The sequence below is a fragment of the Saccostrea cucullata genome, unplaced genomic scaffold, assembly GCF_032062105.1.
Source record: "Saccostrea cucullata isolate Sc308-1 unplaced genomic scaffold, CSIRO_AGI_Scuc_v1 ctg3873, whole genome shotgun sequence".
Classification (NCBI taxonomy): Eukaryota; Metazoa; Mollusca; class Bivalvia; order Ostreida; family Ostreidae; genus Saccostrea; species Saccostrea cuccullata.
Window position 1 is genome coordinate 8050 of NW_026931868.1, and position 21088 is coordinate 29137.

Genomic DNA, 21088 nt, shown 5'->3' on the forward strand with positions numbered 1-21088 from the left:
TGAAACAAAATACTCACAATATCTAACTGTGTTGTCATATTCTACACACAGAGAAAAAATAGAAGGAATCTTACATGACTATCTGTTGCATATATATAAGATCAAGTCTATATTTGAATAATTCTTCATGATTTGTGCACTTGAATCAAATTACTAATTAATTTTTTTGTTAAGACATGTGCAATGCAATAAGCGACGACGATCACTTACTTGTAATTGATTACATACCATTTATATCTTTATCTAAGAATATAACGGTCATTCCAATCGATGCAGCAATCACAACAAAAATAATTGCAACAATTCCAAGCTTGAAGAAGCATTTCCTTCTTGTAGAGCTGCACACAGTCTACAGAGAAATGTTTTGTTTATGCTATTGTTGTTTTTACCTTAATTTTTTAAAAATGATATTCCCTCTTCAGAATTATTAAGGAGTAGTACATATTTGAGAAAATATTATATTCATCGATTTTCATTAAACACGATATATAAAAAAACAGAGAATGTTTACGTTTTAATTACATCTCACATTGAAACTAAGGTGATGTATATTGCTGCATAAGTAAGGGAAGTTGACGATAGAAAAGTTAAAGTCATCACGTATATCATATAGCTTGGTTGTTAGATTGCCATTTAAGTCTTTTTCAAGTAAAATATCCAAGTATGAAACAGATGTGTCAGACTCTGTGGTATCTTCTATCTCAAGCTCACCAGGATATAGCGTATTGACATAGGAATGGAAAATACCATTGTTAATTGACGATACGTCGTCGATATATCTAAATGTCGAGTTTAAGGCCACGGCAAGTGTTTTCTTCTTTTCATGCATAAGATTTTGCACAAATTCTACTTCAAACACAAAAATAAGTCTGCTAAAAACGGAGCGCAATGGCTACCCATGGGAATTCCAATAGATTGTTGGGAGACCTGGTCTCCCAAAACAATATAGATATGATTGTCAATCAGAACTCAAGCATATTTTTGATGTCAACTTGTATATACAATCAGAATGTTTTTTAACAAAATAATTGGAAAAGCTGTCAATGATATAAAAAAGTCTGGACTTTAATTTATTTTAGGATTGTGTATAAAGGTGAAAAGTCGTATGCTTTTAATGCTGTTGATTTTGGTAAAATCTCGTGATTTCAGATTGTCCAAGAATTTTTAAGTACTGTATAAAAGTTTGGGTTTTGCCCCGTATTTTTTGTTTTCGTTTTTTGTTTTTTTTTTCCCTTTCAGACTTGCTGGAGATTTTGTCCCGTTATATATTCGCCCAGTCATAGTTTTATTTAAGAAAGCATACTGTATAATTTGAATTCGTCCCGTTTTAAATTCGCCAAATTGAAAGTAGAGCGAAAGGAGTGAAAATAAAATAGGGGCGAAAATTTCCCTGTATACAGTATTTGGGTCTGATTTACTCCTCCATGGCACCTGATCCAACATCTGATGTTCAGGAGATCAGTGTTTGCTCTGCATTTTTTCTTATTGATATCAAACAAACAATGATATAAGTAACGTACAGATAAACTACATTACACATTGAGATTTTATGATTATTTTTACATAGACAAAGGAAAAGAAAAAGAAGAGGTATGATCAATTTGAGACAATTATAAAAATGATATTTATACTAATAATGATGATAATAATAAATAGAAGTTACATGTATAACAAATGTGATAAATACATGTATAATGGGATTATAAAGAATACAGTATGTTCCTATGTTAGCATGACTGGCCACTTTCCACATTTTCAACAGTTCATAATGCCCTCATGCTAACACACAGACTCCACAACTGATTATGTGGACCTGCTGGTAACATTTATTTACATTTACAAATTTATGCAAACTTTTATTTCAGCAATTTATGATTTTGTACATTTTCAAACGAAAATTCTGCAATATACTGATATGTATTTAAAGATGATTTAACAAAATTCGGAGCCCTAATGTTCAAGGTCATGCGCAGCGTAGTTTGAACTTTATATTGGGTTCTTCCATGGAGTTGAAGAGTTCCACTTAATAAAGAACCCGTGTGCAGCACTTTTACTTTCTATATATGGATTTGTACACTTCATCTAAAACAAATTTTGATGGAAAAAAATCTTGAAATAATGTTTTGTAATTTTTGTATATTTTTCTTTGAATAATGAAAAAATTTTCAGAATTTGTTATCTTTCAAAAATCCCTGGTAATGCATGCTGATTTTTTTGTCTATGAACATCTGATGGCACTATAATCTTAAAGTAGAATAACTTAAAAAATTATCAGTAGGTAAGGTACCTTGTGTATGTCCTTAATTGTTGAATACCCATTGGCACTAACTATGCTTTGTTATAAACCTACCGCTTTAACATTCCTACTGAGCAGAATTTATTCTTGAGCGTCAAACGACAAGATTAAAACACCTGCCGGTATTTCCAAATAAATGTTGATTATGTTAACTTACGTAGTTATTATGTTTAGATATCATTTCATTGTTGATTTCATGAAATTCAATGATTTGAAAAAACGTGAAACTTGTTACTTAAATCTACGAAAGCCCAGAAGGCTCATTCGAGATTCGAGATTCAAAATACGAGATTCGAGATTCAAAATACGAGATTCGAAATTCGAGATTCGAAATTCGAGTTTCGAGATTCAAGATCCAAACTAACCAATCAAAAGGCGATTTGAGATTCAATTATTCCCCTTTATTATTTTTTACTATTAAGAAATCGTTAAGTATTTTAATACCAAGAAGATCATTTGATTAAATTTCAACGCAAGAAAAAGGTTTATATACATGTGTATTATCAAAACGAAATTTAAAGACATATTGGATTTTGGTCTGCAAGATATGCTTAATTAATTTATAATAACTTCTTAAATGTCATAAGAGATTTATATAAAGAATATAAATATATTTCGTGTTAACTAATTTGGATACAGGGTTGTTGACATAATAGTATACTTAGATTAACTGTACATGCATCCCCCCTTTTTCCAAATATAATTTTTTCACTATTGAAAATGTTCGGTTGCCAAGCCCCCCCCCCCCCCCCCCCCTCCCTACGTTTTGGTACAGTGGTGCAGTATAGTCAAAGAATGCATGGCCAATGACCAAGTTTATGACAGCCCCTTAAATACGGATGGCTGAAACATGCATGCTTAATAAAGATAATGACCCATAGGGAATAATAAATTAAAAAAAAAATCATTGTTAATCCCCCTATTCCCACCCCAACCTCGAAGAATAGGGGTTATCATAGTAATTGGAAGTTATTTTTGAATGGACATAAGCATAAAGTTACTGTTCTATAGTATATTATATCGGAAAAATATTACGGGAATGGCCAAGTGGGAAGGGGGGGGGGGAATGTGTGGTTATCAACATTCGTTGTCAATCTTGCGATGCATGGATACAATAAATATATATTCGATAATTATTTAAAAGGAAACCGCTCGGGTCTCGCAAGATACATAACCAATCAATACACAAGTTCATACATCTTCAAGATCATCGAGTTCTTGATCTTTATTTTCATGTAGATCTCTGTTAGGTCTAAAGAAACTAAACAATATCTATAAAAGTAACTTAAGCTACCTTTCACAATTGTCATTTGCTAAAATTTTCTGACTTCTTCCAAGATCTCTTGTTGTTAGTTTACATATTTGCCATCATTATTAATCAATTGTTGATATTCTTATTTACGTTATTTCAGGGCACAAAAATATTTTGTAGGTTTCCTAATAGAGGAAATACATAAAAATTTAGTTTTCAATTACTTATCTTGGTCTAAGGCTTTGATAACTTTAATTAATTAAAAATCATAGATACAATACAGACTGGAATTTAATTTATTTTATATCAAATAGTAGATGAGTCTAGCTAAGCTGCAGACCTGTGGCGTTATTGTTTTATATTTTAGTCTCTGACCATTGTGTTATGGTCAAAGACTCAAATATACTAGTAAAACCATAACGCTCATTTCATTGGGGGGAGGGGGGCACAGTCACGCATTTGCAGTTTTCAACTACCAAAAATTTCTTGACAACCAAAAACAAAGCAAAAAAAGTCATCAGATGTTTTTATTGAGGGGGCACAAGCATATAGTAGTTATGATTTCTATAGTATTTCACATATCGGCAAAATTATTGTGGGGGGGGGGGGTGGCACAATATAAGGAAATGTACCCTCATTAATAATTTTCTCCCTCATCTATGTTCTTATTTAAAAAAAATGTCGACCTACTTATTCCGCAATTCAACGATAAGACCATGTAATATTCTATATACGTATCTATTGTTTTGTTTAATGAGGAAAAATAAGAATTTATATATATTTTCCAAAATGGAACCCAAAATTCCTTTTTATTTCGTTTTAATACATATATCATTTTTTCTTGCATTATCATTTAAGCAAATGACCCATTTGTTATGAATATATTCAACGATTTCTTGATAGTAAAACATAATAAAGGGGAGTAATCAAAGTTGAACCTGCCTTTTGATTGGTTAATTTGGATCTTGAATCTCGAAACTCGAATTTCGAATCTCGTATTTCGAATCTCGAATTTCGAATCTCGAATGAGCCTTCTGGGCTTTCGTATAAATCAGACTTTATTGCCGCATATGTATTGTGCACTGTACAATAAAAGTATTTTTTTTTTCTTTTTGCAAAATATATCTAACGAAATACAAGTAGGAATGTAAATTATACACTGTACATGAAATGTGAGTCGGCACCAAAGTTTAAGGTTATTATACAGCTTCTTCGATTTATAAAACAGATTATTTAATATTTTGAAGCTAATACCAGAAAAGTGTATAATAAAATAAAAAAGATTTCACAGTTTTATAAATACATTGTATCAAACAAACTCAAGTAAAATTTGTATGCTTTAGTTCTAGCAGAATTGGCCTTTTTCATTTCATACCTTATGAGGGATCTTTTGGTATGCATGGTCATCGTTGCAAGGTCCAGTACTTTCATACTCAAAAACTTCTATACGACTAGGAATTTCTGAATACGTAGCCGATACGTCAGACGGTTCTAGGTAATCATCATTACAGTTTTTGTTGTAATCTGAAGTATATCTGATTCTTGAATAATGTTCACTCTCTGAAATAGATGGTATATGCTCAGCAAAATGATGAATGTCAGTTGACGAAGAATTTGTTACCACTGACAAATAGTTTCTCGCCACACTGGGTTGAGATTCAGTCATGTCGAATATTATTGTTCAAAATATTCCACAGCGAAAACAAACAAAACCATTCTTGAAGATAAAAAATGTATTTTCATTAAGACACACATTTTTGACCCCTGGAAAGAAATTATCGCTTCAACAGGAATGAATGCCGTTTTGAAGATTTAAATTACGAATCAGTTGAATAGTAATACGAGGACTGTCCTATTCATAAATAAAATGTGTTTGATTTTAAATATTAACGCTTACACAAGTTAACAAAAGAAGCATTGAGAGAACAAAAGATAAATATATGTTAAAGATGCAAAAGATATTTTCAAGCGCATTTTTGTGTGTCCAACAAATGCATTTCTGAATAAAAATGAATATCTTTAGTATAAAGTTAAAAGCATGATTTCAAATATTAGCAAACTTGAAAAACATATTGTACTCAATTGTTAAGATTAAAGAGTAAAAAAAGACAGAATAAAAGCAATAGAAATTAGTCTGAGACCCTTTTATTTCAACGCTAGCTTCGTATTTTCTTCGATAAATAAACTGCTTTCTCTGGTTTTTGCAGCTGTTGCGGAAAAAATACATACCCCGCGTGAACGGGTTACTAGTAAATGTTTTCTGCAATCGCTGCAACGTTTATCCCGTACTAACTTTTTTTTTGTTTTTATATTTATCTGTACAAATAATCAGTTCAAGTAGGATTAAGAAGATTAAATGTCGTCTCGATGTGATCGAATTGAACGTACAATACAACTACAGAAATAACGTGACAAAACATTGATATGTCTAATTTATTGGTAATAGAACGTGGTAAAAATTACGTTGGACACTTTCCAATGAAAAAAAAATGCATTACATTCTGTCAAACTTAATTTTGGGGGTAATTTAACACCGGTTATCTGATCTTGAACATAAAAGGCAATGGTAATTATAAAACGCTTGATCACGTTTCTTGGGTTTACAACATTTTTCACTATTGAAATCATTTTAATCTGGAGACAAATTAGGAGGCATCCATTATTTCATGAATTATCAGCATCTATCACACCTATACCCTTCCCGTAAAATAGTTGTGTGGTCATTTTGATCTTTTATGTCTGTCTCTTAAGAACAGCGTTCAACAAGTCTATCGCTGCAATAAAATTTCCTTCTTGCTGTAAAGATCAACTAAATTATTTACATGATTTAGGACAATTGGTTAGAGAGCTTAGACATGCACAGATTTGAAGATAATATTCTCTAAAATTTTCAATACAATATCATATTAATAATTATTGCTATCATAGTATTTCACCCGAAAATATAATTGAACATATTTCATTCAATATTATTGTAACTTCAATTTCTGGAGGTTTGATAGACATATCCTTGGACTTTCACAGATTAAACTTTATCCTTAATATTTATGAAATGAAAAAAGTTTGTTGTGTATCAATGAAAACTATTATCTAAACATTCAGAGCAGAAATGTGAGAAAGCAAACCCACTAATCTGTATTGCCATTGTGTGCTAAGTGAGGTTTAACAAATTGAACATGAACACACTCGGTAAAACGTAAAAATAAACAATAACAGAGCTATTGTCCTATTTACAAGAACATTTACACCCAGGTGGTGCAGTTGTTAGAGTGTCTGCTCTACAGTCTCCGAAGGAGTTGATCCTAACGTCGCGGGTACAAATCCCATTTTGGGACGTTGCGACCGATGTAAAGACGAATAATGACCCCCATAGAAGGGCGTCATTATTTAACGGCGAAAAAATGACTCCCGGTAAACCCTTTTGATTATATCCAAGACATACGCTTTCTGTACATGTTGTCTGCCTCTGGGACATACGAGTAAGTTACCTGACGATAAAATGTTTTATTCTAATATATACAATTATCTAACCAAGCTTCTTTTGAAAAAACTTGAAATGGATACTGTATAATTTTTCACGTTTTTGAGGCAAATTTTGTGAAATGTAATTGTACATTATGCTGAATGTTTATTAGGTTGAGATAATACAATCGGATATTTTATTTGTTAAAATCATAAACTCTTAAAATGCAATGTCTTGTTTTGCTGAGCAACATTCTTAAATATAAAATATTTCATTTTAAGTTGGCGAGGATACCTTGTTTTCTACAGATATTCCATAAACTGCGCCTCCAAAATTTTCAGTTCCAGATACACTTTACAGCACGTAAATACCATCTTAATCAAATCCTCCTAGTGGACTAGGCTAGTGGTTATCACCATGGTGGGACCGGTGCAAAGCATAATGGGACAGGTAATTTTTCGGGAATTCATTAGGGTGGGACATACAGTTCTTTTTTTATAGAACAGTAATGTAGATGGAAATCTTTTTTTTATTCGAAAGACTGTATAAACCAAAAATGATAATTTAAAACAAAAAACCATTAGAGGCCTAAAATATAATTGTATGGATATACCAAACTTCTGAACCTTATATCAAAAATTTAAATTAGTGAATTTAACAACAAAGTCAGAGAACATAGTCATATATGAGTAGTAATTTATAACCTGAATTAAACCCTCAATTTTCAGGTTTCTTATATTTTCCAGATTTTTCAAATGTTGACGTGTCTTCATTTCTGTTATTCTTGGGGCATGCTGATGTTCTTGATATTACGGAGAAGATTGTAACACTCTTTCAGAATGGATGAATCCTGATTGAAGATATTTCCTTCCGTTTTTAGTAGATGGGAAGTTATGAAAATATTTGAAAAACTATATGAAAAGACATGATTTGGTTTAAGCTGTTCAAAAGGCTTTTTAAAAAGTATTTCTTTGTAATTTTCATTATTACACCTGCATATTAGAAGAAAGATTTTATTCCACATCTAGTAATTGAGCTTAATTATTTTCATACTTAAATTTCAAAAGATAAACCTATTCAAAATCACCTTCAATTTTTAAAAAAATTGAACATTCCAGTCAACTTTTATTTTGATGTACCTTGCCTAGACTGCATCCCAAAACTTCATAAAATCCTTACAAAGAAATACTTATAGCATGGTCCTGTATATAATCAACCAAGTCCCTATCTGAAGTCTTGACTAAAATACGTGTATATAAATTAAGTGCTGTAAAATTAAGTAGTGGGGTTATTGGAACGTAGATACTATCAAAAATTCTACTCTACTAGTATTCTAAAGAATGTTTGAAATTTTGAAATCTCAAAACCTTTCAAACATTAATAAATTTAATAGTATCACAATCTATGGCTTCTCTACGTCTTATGCATTCATCATTCACAAAATGAGCAGGTAGTTTGAAATCACAGACAACTGCTTCGTAAACTAGATGCTGTCATGAGACAGTAATACCCGCACTAAGGTGTTTGCCTCTAAATGCACACTTCTTCATATTGGGCTTTACCACGGAAAAAGTCAATATAATTCAATAATTTACATAATACATGTATTCTTCAAATTGAGCATAATATGCTCAGGTGACCATGTAGCTGCAGATCTGCAGCGTTGTGGTTTTACATATTTGTCTTTGACCATAATGCTACAGATTCCCATATGCAAAAAAGGTGCAATTTACGGCGCAATATTTTTTGCGCACTTTTGGGCAGAATTTCTCCACTTTCTAGCATTGGTCAATCAACTACCTTTCACTCCCTAATTTTAGACACATTCTGTAGTCAAAATGTATATTTTGTCCACCTCTCAGCCATTCATAGTCATCTCTACAGGCAATAAACTCGCTTGATGTGAATTTTATGCGATCTAACAAATAATTTTAATCAAGCGAGTTTATCTCGTGTAGAGACGACTATAAAAGGATTGGAGATGGATAAAATATACAGATTAGTTAAATAATGTGCCTAGAATTAGGGGGTGAAAAGTAGTAAATTGACCGATGCTGGAAAGTGGAGAAATTCTCCCCAGAAGTGCGCAAAAAAAAATATTGCACCGTAAATTGCACCTTTTTTGCATTACAGGATCTGTAGCTTTATGGTCAAAGACTAATATATAAAACCATAACGCTATACAGATCTGCAGCTAGTGACCATGTGATCCATGGGCCTCCATCTTATAGGTATTTCATATTCTTAATTCATTACCAGTCGGAAATTAAACAACAGAATTAAATTAAAGATGTAAATTAGGTTTGATAAAGGGGGGGGGGGTGGCACATAATTGGAACTTTTTAAATCTATTTTCTCATATAGATTAACAACAAATAATATTATTCAAATTAGTATAAAGCGTTTTTGATGATTTTTTCAATATGTGCAAAGTTTATTTATATTTGATTAGGCAGAAACTTCTTGAAAGCTGCCATATACACAATCAATTTAGTCAACCCCGACCCCTCTCCCATCAACACACACACACACAAACACACCTTATTTGCCTGTTTTTGGAAATAGGCCTAGATGGCAAAGTTAAAATAAAACATCTTTTGTAAATGATAATTTTCAATTTGTTCTTGCACTATACATGTATCTGAACACCTGCGTCACATTGGGCTTGCGTCACGTACCAAACTTAAGTACTAGTTTTACCACTGGCATTATCATTTTAGATTTCACTGCACGTGCAGTAGGCTACTAGTGTGCATCATTGCATAATATGTCAGTAGGAATTATTTTATTTTGTGTTTTAACTGGATTATATTTCATGAAGATAACAGTGCCTAAATAATGACAATCGGTAAGTACAAGTTTTGGTATAGATTTGGGTAAAATAGTCTGAAATGCAAACGGTTAGGTTCAGCATCGGGTGACCTTTGATCCTTTAAACTTACAATAGACGAATTTCACATTCTGAAGAGTTATCCCCCGTTATCAACGTTACATTCAGTTACAAGATCCAGAATTTTTTTTTCTGGGAGGGAGGTGGGGGAGGGGGTTCCAGACCAGAATTAGCCTGGTTCCCTATCCCTGTTTTGCTTTATAAACTCCGCGTCACTAGGGCCAGGTGGAGTACAATGGAATCCACCTGGCTCTCGTGCCTTGGCAAGGATGAGACAGGGGACCAGGCTAGACCAGAATTTCCTGAGAAGCAAAAAAAAAAAAAAAAAGAAGTTATGGTTGGGTCTGTTTTCTAGGGTGGAGGGACACTTAGGGCATCCAAAGTCATTTTTATTTCCTCCAGTATATATTATAGTCCTGCAAATTCCAGGGGGGGGGGGTGTTGAGGGGGGGGGGTCTCCCAATCCACTTCCCTGTCCCTGTAATGACAAATGATCATGTGACTCCTAAATAGTAGGAAACTTTTTCCATTTCATTATATATAATTTTGTTTCTTGTGTTATTATGTTATGTAAATTTAATTGTATAAAGGTTATGAACCCCTAGAGGTCATCCCCACTCTCCTAATGAGCTGAAATGTTCACAATATGACTGCATTAAATTGAATAAAAGTGCATCAATGATAAGATTACTTTACATTTTATTCATGAATTTGTGTCAACCTATCTTCCTAGAATTAGGAATGAAAATCATTCAGAGACGGACCACATTAAACTATTTGTATAAACATTTTTTTTAAATGTAAAAACAAGTAGTAGTTTGCATACATGAACATTGAACAGGGGTCTGGGAAGGGGTGAGGGGAAGGATCAAGTTAATATTTCTTTATATACGTCTTAATGGTTGAAAACTCCTAAAATGAATGTTGACCTCAAATCTAACTTGTCCTCATTATTTTTCAAGTGGTGGTGTCTCCATATGCAGAGCTGGGGCCCACTCGATTGGGACCCTTCTAGAAGCAGAAGGGAATGTCAGAAGGGTTGGAATATATATGTCTCAATCGAGTGTTCAGATGGGTATAGGATATGGCTGAATGTAATAAGTTGCTATGTTCTGCAATTACTGCAGCTGTGTCTGTTTTAGAACTTGAATCCCTTAAATCATTAAATGTCAGGTCTAAAAGGCGAAGAGATGACTTTGTTTTTCTTACATGCATTGCAAGCTCAGCTGTGTAAGTACACTGATTATTATAATAATTTTTTTAATTAAATCCTAAATACTAAGAGTGGAGAATATATATATTGAAGAACATTCAACTGAAAAAAATATTTTTTTTTTCTTAAAAAAGTTAGTCATGAAAATATTATATATTTTCAATTCATTATAAGGGTTTTATGCTTATTTTTGCAGAGTAAGAGATGATATTAGCAAAATAGATGGTTATGTCGAAAGAATTATTCCAGGGTATTTGCCTGAACAGTTCAAAAGACATTTCAGATTATCAAGGGAGACATTTGAATGTATTTTAAATCATTTGGCAAATTTTCCAACTCTACAAAGAAGACAGCTGACAGGCGGAAGGTTACAAACAACTCTAGAAAAAGACCTCATGATGCTGCTTTGGTACTTAGGTACGCAGGAAACTGTTCGGTCGATCTCGGATAGATTTGATGTGCAAGAATCCACATTGATACTTCATAATAGAAGACTCATAGATGTGTTTAGTGATTTGTGCAAGAAATTTGTAAAGTGGCCAAACAATGAAGAAAAACAAGAAATTATGTCAGAATTTGAGGATTTCAGTGGGTTTCCGGGAGTCATTGGGGCAATTGATGGAACTCACATATCCATAACACCGCCAGGTGAAAATGAGGCCGATTACGTGAATCGAAAAAGTTTTCATTCAATTATCCTACAAGCTGTTTGTCGACACGACCGACTATTTATAGATATTAACTGTGGATGGCCTGGGCGTGTCAATGATGCCAGGGTCTTCAGGAACTCTGAAGTTTTTCAACACCAGGCACAGCTATGTGGACCACATCATCTTGTAGGAGATGGAGCATATCCACTCTCATCATACTTGATGAAACCATACCGGGAAAGTCAGAATATGACAGCAGCTGAAAAGATGTTCAACAAAACACTTTGCAGAGCCAGGGCCATCATTGAACATGCTTTTGGTGTATTAAAAGGAAGATTTAGGCGCCTGCAACACATTAACATGGTTGATATAGAATACATTGTGAAAACTGTTGTTGCCGCATGTGTGTTGCATAATATTTGTATCATCAATCATGATGAGCTTGGTGAAAACTTTGAAACAGAGGTAGATGAACAAGTTTTTGCTGAAGTTACTACAGACACTGCTGAAGGTAACTTGAAACGGCTGTTCCTAACCAGACAACTTTCAAATGCCCAGCCATGACTTTAACAGTTTTTTGTATACATGCATCATTATATTCCTATGTGTTAAGCAAATACAAGATTAAAATATGTTATATTGCAGAAAACATTTATGCCCTTGTCAATTTGTATGAATAAATGTTCCAAAGACAGAAAATCTTATTATTTTTTTCAATATTCTATATTTGATGTTATATATTTGTCTACATAATTGTCTAACTGTCCTTCAACTCTCCTGATGACTGATGCTTGGTCTTTCAGAATTCACATGCAAAGCCTGGGAGAAAAAAGGCCAACTTTAAGATTTTTTTTAAGTCAGAGGTCAAGGTCACAAAGAATAATTGGCATAACAAAGATTGTTTTAAAACAATTTATATTTTCTTTGAAAAAGTAACAAAATAGTAACAAAACAATGTAAAAATAAAAAGTATGTAACACATTCCTTGTTGCATAAATAATAACAAAGGTCAGACAAACTGATAAGTACAATGCCTACATTTTTTGCTTTGAAATATGTACTCAATACAGTTCAAACTGATTATAACGTAATATCAAAACCTTGATATTTGCACCATTGTGTAAACAAAAACTTTGAAATTTGAAAAGTAAAATAATTGACATTGTCAACTTAAAATGTCCCTCTTATTACAGATATGTATTTCTATTTCTTTGCAGCTGCAGCTACATCTGCAAGTTTGCCGATAATATTGGTTAGCCCTGAGAGCATTTTCATGTGCTCTTTATGCATGGTTTCTGTTCGTCGTTTCTCCTCTTCCTCTTTCTTTCTGTCCTCTTCTTCCCGTTTCTCTGTATAGCATTTTAAGAAATCTATCAACTGAGATGCACCTGTTGTGGGATGATGTTTCCTTTTTCTTCTCCCTGCCTTCCCTTCATTAATTTGTTTTTCATTGTCTTTACTTGATTCTGATTCAGTATTGGTCACACTTTCACTGCTACTACTTGTACTAGGACTTGGTTCTTTAGCTCTGCTCCTGTGGGTTGTAGCTGTAGAGGTACTTGTTGAACTACTTTCAACAACAAAAGCTGGGGTTGTAGAGTGCGAATTTCCAAAGATATCATCCATTTCGGAGGCAAATTCGTATTCCTTTCGCTCAGTGCCTGTTCTTTTCTTTGCATCCTTGTACTTTCTGTACGACGAAAGCATTGTTTTGAATCTTCCTTCGACTTGCTGGCTGGTGAATGTGGATTTTGTTTCTGTATTGATCACTTGGCAAATCTCCCTCCATAAAGTTTTCTTCTTCTGTGTTGGGCTATTGAATTGCAAATATCTCTCTCTATATTCATGTAGAAGAACTTTTGATCTCTCTTTGGTCCAGGAATTAGTTGGAGTGATAGCCTCTCCACTAGGTTTTGGATCCTCTACAAAATTGAAGAAAATTAGAGAAACTTAGCAACACATAATTCAGTAGTGCTCAATCATATATACCGGTAGTATTATAACAACACTGGAGAACTTATTTCACAGATTAAGAGGAATACATGTAAGTTGTCACTGTTTAGCTTATGAAATGTAGTAATAAAACGCTACTTCCTTGGCAGCATGGCCTATACTTTATCCATATTTGAAATTGATTGTAATTATGATCAAAGAAATATTTATTTTTATAATATTAAATTACATTTAAAAAAGGTTTTTTAAAAAATGTCAATTTTCATTGTTTTGTACCTATTATATTTACATATTATATAATATATCTACAACATACATACCAATTTCGTTTTCCTCGGATTCTTCTTGTTCCTGTTCTGCTACTAAATTTAATACGAACTCAATTGTATTGGGATCTAAAAATAAAAACAGCATTCACATTATAAACACAAAAGAAATTAATATAATTAGACATTTTCAAACGGAATTTACGGATAGAAAAGTTCTTCTAACTTGATTTTAATGATGGACACAATATTTACCATTATTCTGAAGGTTCTCGAGAGTCTTATCATCCAGTTGTAAAAGAACATTTTTTCCATCGTCCGCTGTGAATGATACTGTGTTTGTTCCCAATGCTTCTTGATTGTTACTACACAACAGAAAAAAATGCCACTTAAGAGAAATTATCCTTCAAACATTATCACAAATACTTTTTGCAACTTTATTTTGCTTCTAATTTGGTTTATTTACAATAAAAAAAGTTTACAGAGTTTTCACCCACCTGTTCGCCGCCATACCGGAATGCTTCGTCTAAATAAACCTTCCCTCTCTAACGCGGGAGGCTGGGAAGGCCTTCTTAGTCTAACCTTCCGAACCAATCGAGCGGACAGAATGATTATTCCGGAATAAGAAGGGTCCCAATCGAGTGGGCCCCTGCCAACCCTTACGATTTTGGCGTAAGGCGTACGAAATCAGTGTCTAAAATACGCCTTACGATTTCTCTCTATATTCTTCCGATTTCAGTTTTTCTCGTTCAAAGTTTATAATACCGGTATTTTCATAGCTGGCAGTCTATAGTTTCTACTATTGTAATATATTCATAATTCTTACAACGCTTGCTTGGATCATCGTTTCGATTCTAGAAGGCCGATCACATTTATGTCAATTTTTTAAAGTAAACAAAATGGAAACATGCCTCAGATTACATGTCCATTGACAAAACATCTCCAGCGACAGGCGGCCTAGGTGGTCCCTAGACCCCGCCTTACTATTTGTAATTTCAGAATGTTGGCAGCTCTGCATATGAGTGAAAAATACCTGAGAGGGATGTTTAACAACAAACAAAATGACATAAAAACACAAAATTGATTTGCGTTAAGAAATATGCAGGGGATTTTTTCCATCATAAATCTTCTTCTCAAGAACAGCAAGGGCATTATTGTCACCCATTTTGGGGAAAGGGAGGGGACATTAAATCTCATTTGTCTGTCAGTCTGTCCATCTTATTTACAGCTAGTATGTGCATCTGTCACAATAAATTTAACCTTGATCATAACTTTTGAATAATAAGAGATTGTGCTTTCATATTTCACATGTACATTACCACAAAACTTTCTAAATATACTATGATTTTTTAACCGAAGTGAGACCTTGACCTTAAAGTTTTACCCACTTTCCAAAAAATAACATTTTAAATTGATCATTTTGAAAGAGAAAAGAAAGGGCATTCAAATTATACATGTTTATTACATGTGAAAAGACTTTTCTAAATATATCTTGACTTTTGACTCTGTGACCTTGACCTAGAAGTTTAACCTACTTTTCAAAAATATTATATTGTATATATAACTTTTGATTCAAAAGAGATAGGACTTTCATATTTGACATGTACATTACCTGCAACAAAATGTTTCAGAGCATGTTATGATTTTTCCCCTTTGACCCAATTTTCAAAAATTGATATATGATAGGGGTGCATATTTGACACACAATCTGCCATAAATTATGGCATCCCATTCACTAAAACACAGAAAGCAGAGGACCACAATTCTTTGAATTTGCTTGTATAATCTTGATAGATGGAAACATCCTCATATAATGTAGATTCAAGTTTTTTATGCCACACCATGATTAGGAATACATACATGTATAGTTTTTGTCATGTCCGTCCTCCACCCTTCCATCTGTCTTTCCATCGGGCTCAAAGAAACTTTCTAGATATTTTTATCAAAGTTCATATGTTGATGCATACTGATGTAAATATCCAACTGCAGCAATATTTTTTGACTTTGACTTTTCCTTTGACCTTCACTTAACTTTTCTTAAAATTAGTGTTTAGCTTTATTTTAAAGAAACCGTTGAAGTTGTGTAATGAAACTTCACATGATGATACATACTGATGTAAGCTTTACAATGCTTCACTCTTTTTTACCTTGACCATTCCTGTGACCTTGACCTCACTTTTCTAAAATTAATGTCTAGATCAGTTTTGAATACACAATTCAAGATATATTTGTCAAACTTCATATGCTGATACATACTGCTGAGAGCTATTAATACATCAACTCATTTTGACCTTGAATTTTCCTTTGACCTTGACCTCACTTTTTAAATTATGTGTTTATCTAAGTTTTAAATAAACCATTAATTATAGTTTTATCAAACTTCATATGCTAATAGTAAATTCATGGTGATGTAAGCTTTTCAACTGCTACAACATTTTGGCCCCAACCTTTCCTTTGACCTCTCTTTTTTTTAGAAAAGGTGTTAAGCTCAGCTTCATTAAATCATTCAAGATATTTTTATCAAACATAATATGCTGATATGTATTAGTGAAGCTACTCACCTGCATCAAAAACTTCACCTTGCACATTCCTGTGACCTTGACCTCCATCCTTTTTAATTTGTATTTCGCTTAGTTTTAAAGAAATGATTTAAGACATTTTTAAAACATCATTTTTCGACCCCCATTAGTCCCCCAGTGGCAAAATCAACATTCCGAAACCTTACTGCACATCTACATGACACCACCAACCACCTCCCAAAAGATGATTAGCCTACTGTGTAAAATGTAAGAGGAGTTCAGGGAAGACAGGGCTTTTTGCATAAAAAACATCATTTTTCAACCTCCATTTGACCCCCAGGGGCAAAATCAAAATTCCGAAACCTTACTGCACATCTACATGACACCACCAACCATCTCCCAAAAGATGATTAGCCTACTGTGTAAAATGTAAGAGGAGTTCAGGGAAGACGGGGCTTTTTGCATAAAAAAACATCATTTTTCGACCCCCATTTGACCCCCCGGGGCAAAATCAAAATTCCGAAACCTTACTGCACATCTACATGACACCATCAACCATCTCCCAAAAGATGATTAGCCTACTGTGTAAAATGTAAGAGGAGTTCAGGGAAGACGGGGCTTTTTGTATAAAAAACGTCATTTTTCTACCCCCATTTGACCCCCCGGGGCAAAATCAAAATTCCGAAACCTTACTGCACATCTACATGACACCACCAACCATCTCCCAAAAGATGATTAGCCTACTGTGTAAAATGTAAGAGGAGTTCAGGGAAGAAAAGTGTGACAGACGGACGGACGGACGGACATGAGTAACAACAATATACCCGAACTTTCTTTAGAAAGTGCGGGTATAATAAACCAAAATTTTCATATCTTACGATTGGCCATCTACGAAATAACTTCGGTAAAGATCATTTTGATTTTACTACATGTAGTACTTTTAAGTTGATTACTAAACATGAAAATGATGCTGAATTTATTCAGGGACAACATCTTTGTAGTCTTTGGAGACAAAGCTGTTGGAATTCCGATGTTAATGAAAAAGATGACAATAACGAGCAAGGGTCGGTTTAAGAAATGAAACTTATGGAGATAACGAAGAGTATTCAAGGTCAGAGTCCATAAAACAATACCAAATAGGAGCAGTGCAAACGTGGACCTCCAAAACATCAGAAGTGGGATCAGATGCCATGGAGGAGTGAGCATCCCCTGTCGACGGGTCACACCCGCGGTGTGCTCCTTGTCATGGTCGGGAAATAACAAAGAAATTCGTCGTCAATTCAATGTGTAAATAATGGACTGACAATAAATATGAAAACGTCAGTCAGCATTTGACTCAATGATTATTTGTATTTGCTGGCAATGTCATTGTATCGAGCATAGAACCTACGAAGTAATGACTTTAAATGAGACTGCTGATATTCTTGGTTTATCAATATTTTTGTCAATAATTTACCTCGTTTTAGAAATTGTTCATACGTAGAGCATGCTCTTGTGTATCGAATCAAGTGAGATACATAAACTCCATATATGCAGGTGATATAGGTATATTGCTGCATGAGTAAGGGAAGATGACGATAGAAAAATTAAAATCATCACGTTTACCATAGAGCTTGGTTGTTTGATTACCATTGACGTTTTTTCCAAATAAAATATCCAAATATGAAACAGATGTGTCAGACTCTTTGGTATCTTTTATCTTAAGCTATTCAGGATCAGAATGGAAATTTCAATTGTTAATTGACAATGCCAGACAACAAGTGTTTTCTTCTTTTTACACATAATAAACCTAGAAGGAATAAGCATCCTTTGTTGACAGGTAGACAGAATATTCCCTGATCAAATTTAGTAAATAGCAAAGCCACAACTATTGGTATGTAAAACCTCAACCAATATCCGACATAGTTATAGAACATATGTGCTGACAAGTTCATTACAAGACCATCGAATTTACAAAATGCTGACTTTAAAGGAGGTTGGTTGTTGAAATCCCGGTAACATCAACTCATCTGTCAGTAGCCTACCTTAATTAGTGTAAAAAGACAATACACTTGAATATCGATTGATATTTGAGATATAAACCCCACATGCAGGTGGCGGAATATTACAACCTTAATATTTTCAAAGATGATTGATTGATTGCTTGCTTGCTTGTACATGTATGTTGTTTAACGTCCCTCATGAGAATTTTTCACTCATATGGAGACGCCACCACTTGCCTGTGGAGAGCTGCAAATTTTGTCCTATGCTCGGCACTCAGGGCCATTGAGCAGGGAGGGATCCTTTTCGTGCCAGCACCTACTGCGACAGGGGACCTCGGTTTATACGGTCTCCACGTCCCACAGTGGGATTCGAACCCGCGACATAAGGTTTGACTCCTAACTTTGCGACTCTAGTGCAGACGCTCTAACCACTGCGCCACGCGGGCGACTACTATTTTCAAAGGCTTCTACATTAAAGTAGGGGCCTACTCGTGGTAAACTGGAAGCCGGATTTAGCCGTTTTCGGTTTTAAAATTATGGTACAATTAACATTAGCAAGAATATAAACAATGTCTACAGAAGTGTCGGAGGGATGTATAAAGATGATTGGGGGTATTTTTGTGCAAGGATTGAGATATATACAGTATGTAGCAGAAAATTGAATCGATTTAAAACACAGGTGTGAGGTCGAATGCCAGACATTTCAGAAATATTTTACCTAGGAGGTTATATTGATACTATACGTCTATGACTGCATTGGTACAACTCTGATACCTATTTACAGAAAACGTAGCAAATAATTTGCTCTTATGTCATTAAATAAATACTTTTCGTTCATTGTTTTTATTTGTGCACAATTGATATGCTATGCAGATGGGATTTTCTTAATTTCGTTTTGACGGCAAATTTTCTACATACGAATAAAGGTACTCAGTTGTAATAAAAAGAAAATCGATACATGCTACTAATGTTGTATATGAAATTTTAGACATAATTTTGCTTGCAAGACATTGTATATCTTGCTTATAATCTTTTGTAAGTAGTAATAGGCATCCAGAGAAGTCGCATCATTAGTAGTGGACATGCTCCCCCTTGTATATAAAATATTCAGAATTAAATTGAGAATAAAGTTTATGTTTATGATTAGGAAAGGGTGTACAAATTTGGATAAAATTTTTCTTAAAAAGAATATTTCACTTTTTAGCTGATTTATAAATATTTTTGTTGACATAAAAGGCTTGAGCTATTAAACTGCGATTGGGGTACCTGTTTGTTTTACCCCATATCTCGGTGAAAAGACAGATGACCAATACATTTATCATGACTAAAAGATACTTCAAGCATCGGTTGCCATAAACAAAGACAAAAAAATCATAGTAAACAAATTAATTATTCTAGTTGAGAGCTTTATTTGAATTTTGAGCTTTGTTACTTTTATTAGTAAAATGAGATTAATTCTTCAATATTTTTTAAGTTTCAACCAGTAATGTGTACCGCAACCTGATATTATTCATTATTTATCCTTATCCTTGTGATTTATGTTCAAAAGAATTTATTTGCCATGTGCAATGACATAAAATGTAGACCGTCTTTATAATAGTCGTGATTTTGTTTTTGGTACAAGAGGATACAGGAGTGTTTCACACCCTTTCTCAGTAAAAATATAGATTATCTTTAAACTTTTTTGTGCATTTGGAGTAGATAAAGTTTCTCATAACGAGGCCCGATCTAGTTGAAAATTACGAAAACGGAATGATAAAAAATTTTAATTCTTGGAAATATACTTGTATGTTTTATGCTTAGAAAAATTAGAATGAAATTTTGTTACCTTGCCTTTATTGTAGTGAAATGGGGGCACTGTCAAGATATGGACCATTTGTCGTGTTTTTATACACAATTACATACTAAAACTCTTCAATAAACAAAGAAATTTACAAATAAAAAAAAATACATGATGAAATTCCTTGTTTTTCACATATATCATGCAATTTTCATTCTTCTTATAAAAAATGAAAAGAAAATTGGAGGTAGCCTTTATTGCAGTGAAAATGGGGCATGTCAAAACACAAAATTTGGATTTATTCTATCCAACTACGTATTTTATATGTCGCAATGGGTTTACATAACACCAACAAACGATTGTGATACTGTATTAGTTTCTAAAAAATAAAAATTTCCTACATTATGAAATAATTTTCTCGCCATGCTTTATTTTTCTCTCAACACGCGTTGTTTTACGTGGAAAAAAGGGGTAGAGGGGGGGGGGGGAGGCGACAAAATTGCGATTTTCACTAATATCATGTAATATATAGAAAAATAAAAGATTTCGGGGGTTTAATTTAAATGATTTATAGACTTATTTTATTTTTTAAATCTGAAGATAATCCATGCATATTTAAGTCCGCAAAAAAAAGAGTGTGTATAAACACTTCAACATGTTCAGAGAGAAAGACTAAAATCGTTTACTTTTAGTTGCAGTGTTTGTTTTTTTTTAACTCACAAATTGAAATAAAACAGGATAAAATTAATGAAACTGTACCAAAAAATTGATCCCTCAAAATAAATTAGGTTCCAAAGTTGTTTATTAATTTAAATATTTAAAAA

At 33.4% G+C, this 21088-nt stretch overlaps 2 protein-coding genes across 2 annotated transcripts; one reads left to right on the forward strand and one right to left on the reverse strand.

The window, feature by feature from the left end:
• The first annotated feature begins 10985 nt into the window (after nt 1-10985).
• LOC134233782 (uncharacterized) lies at nt 10986-12328 on the forward strand. Its single transcript, XM_062715784.1, has 2 exons — nt 10986-11131; nt 11311-12328. The coding sequence occupies exons 1-2, from the start codon at nt 10986-10988 to the stop codon at nt 12326-12328; spliced, it is 1164 nt and encodes a 387-aa protein (XP_062571768.1).
• A 226-nt stretch (nt 12329-12554) lies between these two features.
• Nucleotides 12555-14494, reverse strand: LOC134233783 (uncharacterized protein DDB_G0280579-like). The gene is made up of 4 exons (XM_062715785.1): nt 14481-14494; nt 14239-14348; nt 14038-14112; nt 12555-13686 (listed from the first exon to the last, which is right to left on the reverse strand). Exons 1-4 carry the CDS (start codon nt 14492-14494, stop codon nt 12968-12970), a joined length of 918 nt encoding a protein of 305 aa, XP_062571769.1. The 3' UTR covers nt 12555-12967.
• Nucleotides 14495-21088: the final 6594 nt, after the last annotated feature.

Excerpts from the sequence above, each read along its gene's own strand:
- LOC134233783 (XM_062715785.1), bottom strand. Across the intron at positions 14,113-14,238 it reads CGAGAACCTTCAGAATAATG|ATCCCAATACAATTGAGTTC; the intron begins GTAAATATTGTG and ends TTTTATTTTTAG. Across the intron at positions 13,687-14,037 it reads ATCCGAGGAAAACGAAATTG|AGGATCCAAAACCTAGTGGA; the intron begins GTATGTATGTTG and ends TCAATTTTGTAG.
- LOC134233782 (XM_062715784.1), top strand. The coding sequence starts at position 10,986 with ATGGCTGAATGTAATAAGTTGCTATGTTCTGCAATTACTGCAGCTGTG. Across the intron at positions 11,132-11,310 it reads TGCATTGCAAGCTCAGCTGT|AGTAAGAGATGATATTAGCA; the intron begins GTAAGTACACTG and ends TTATTTTTGCAG.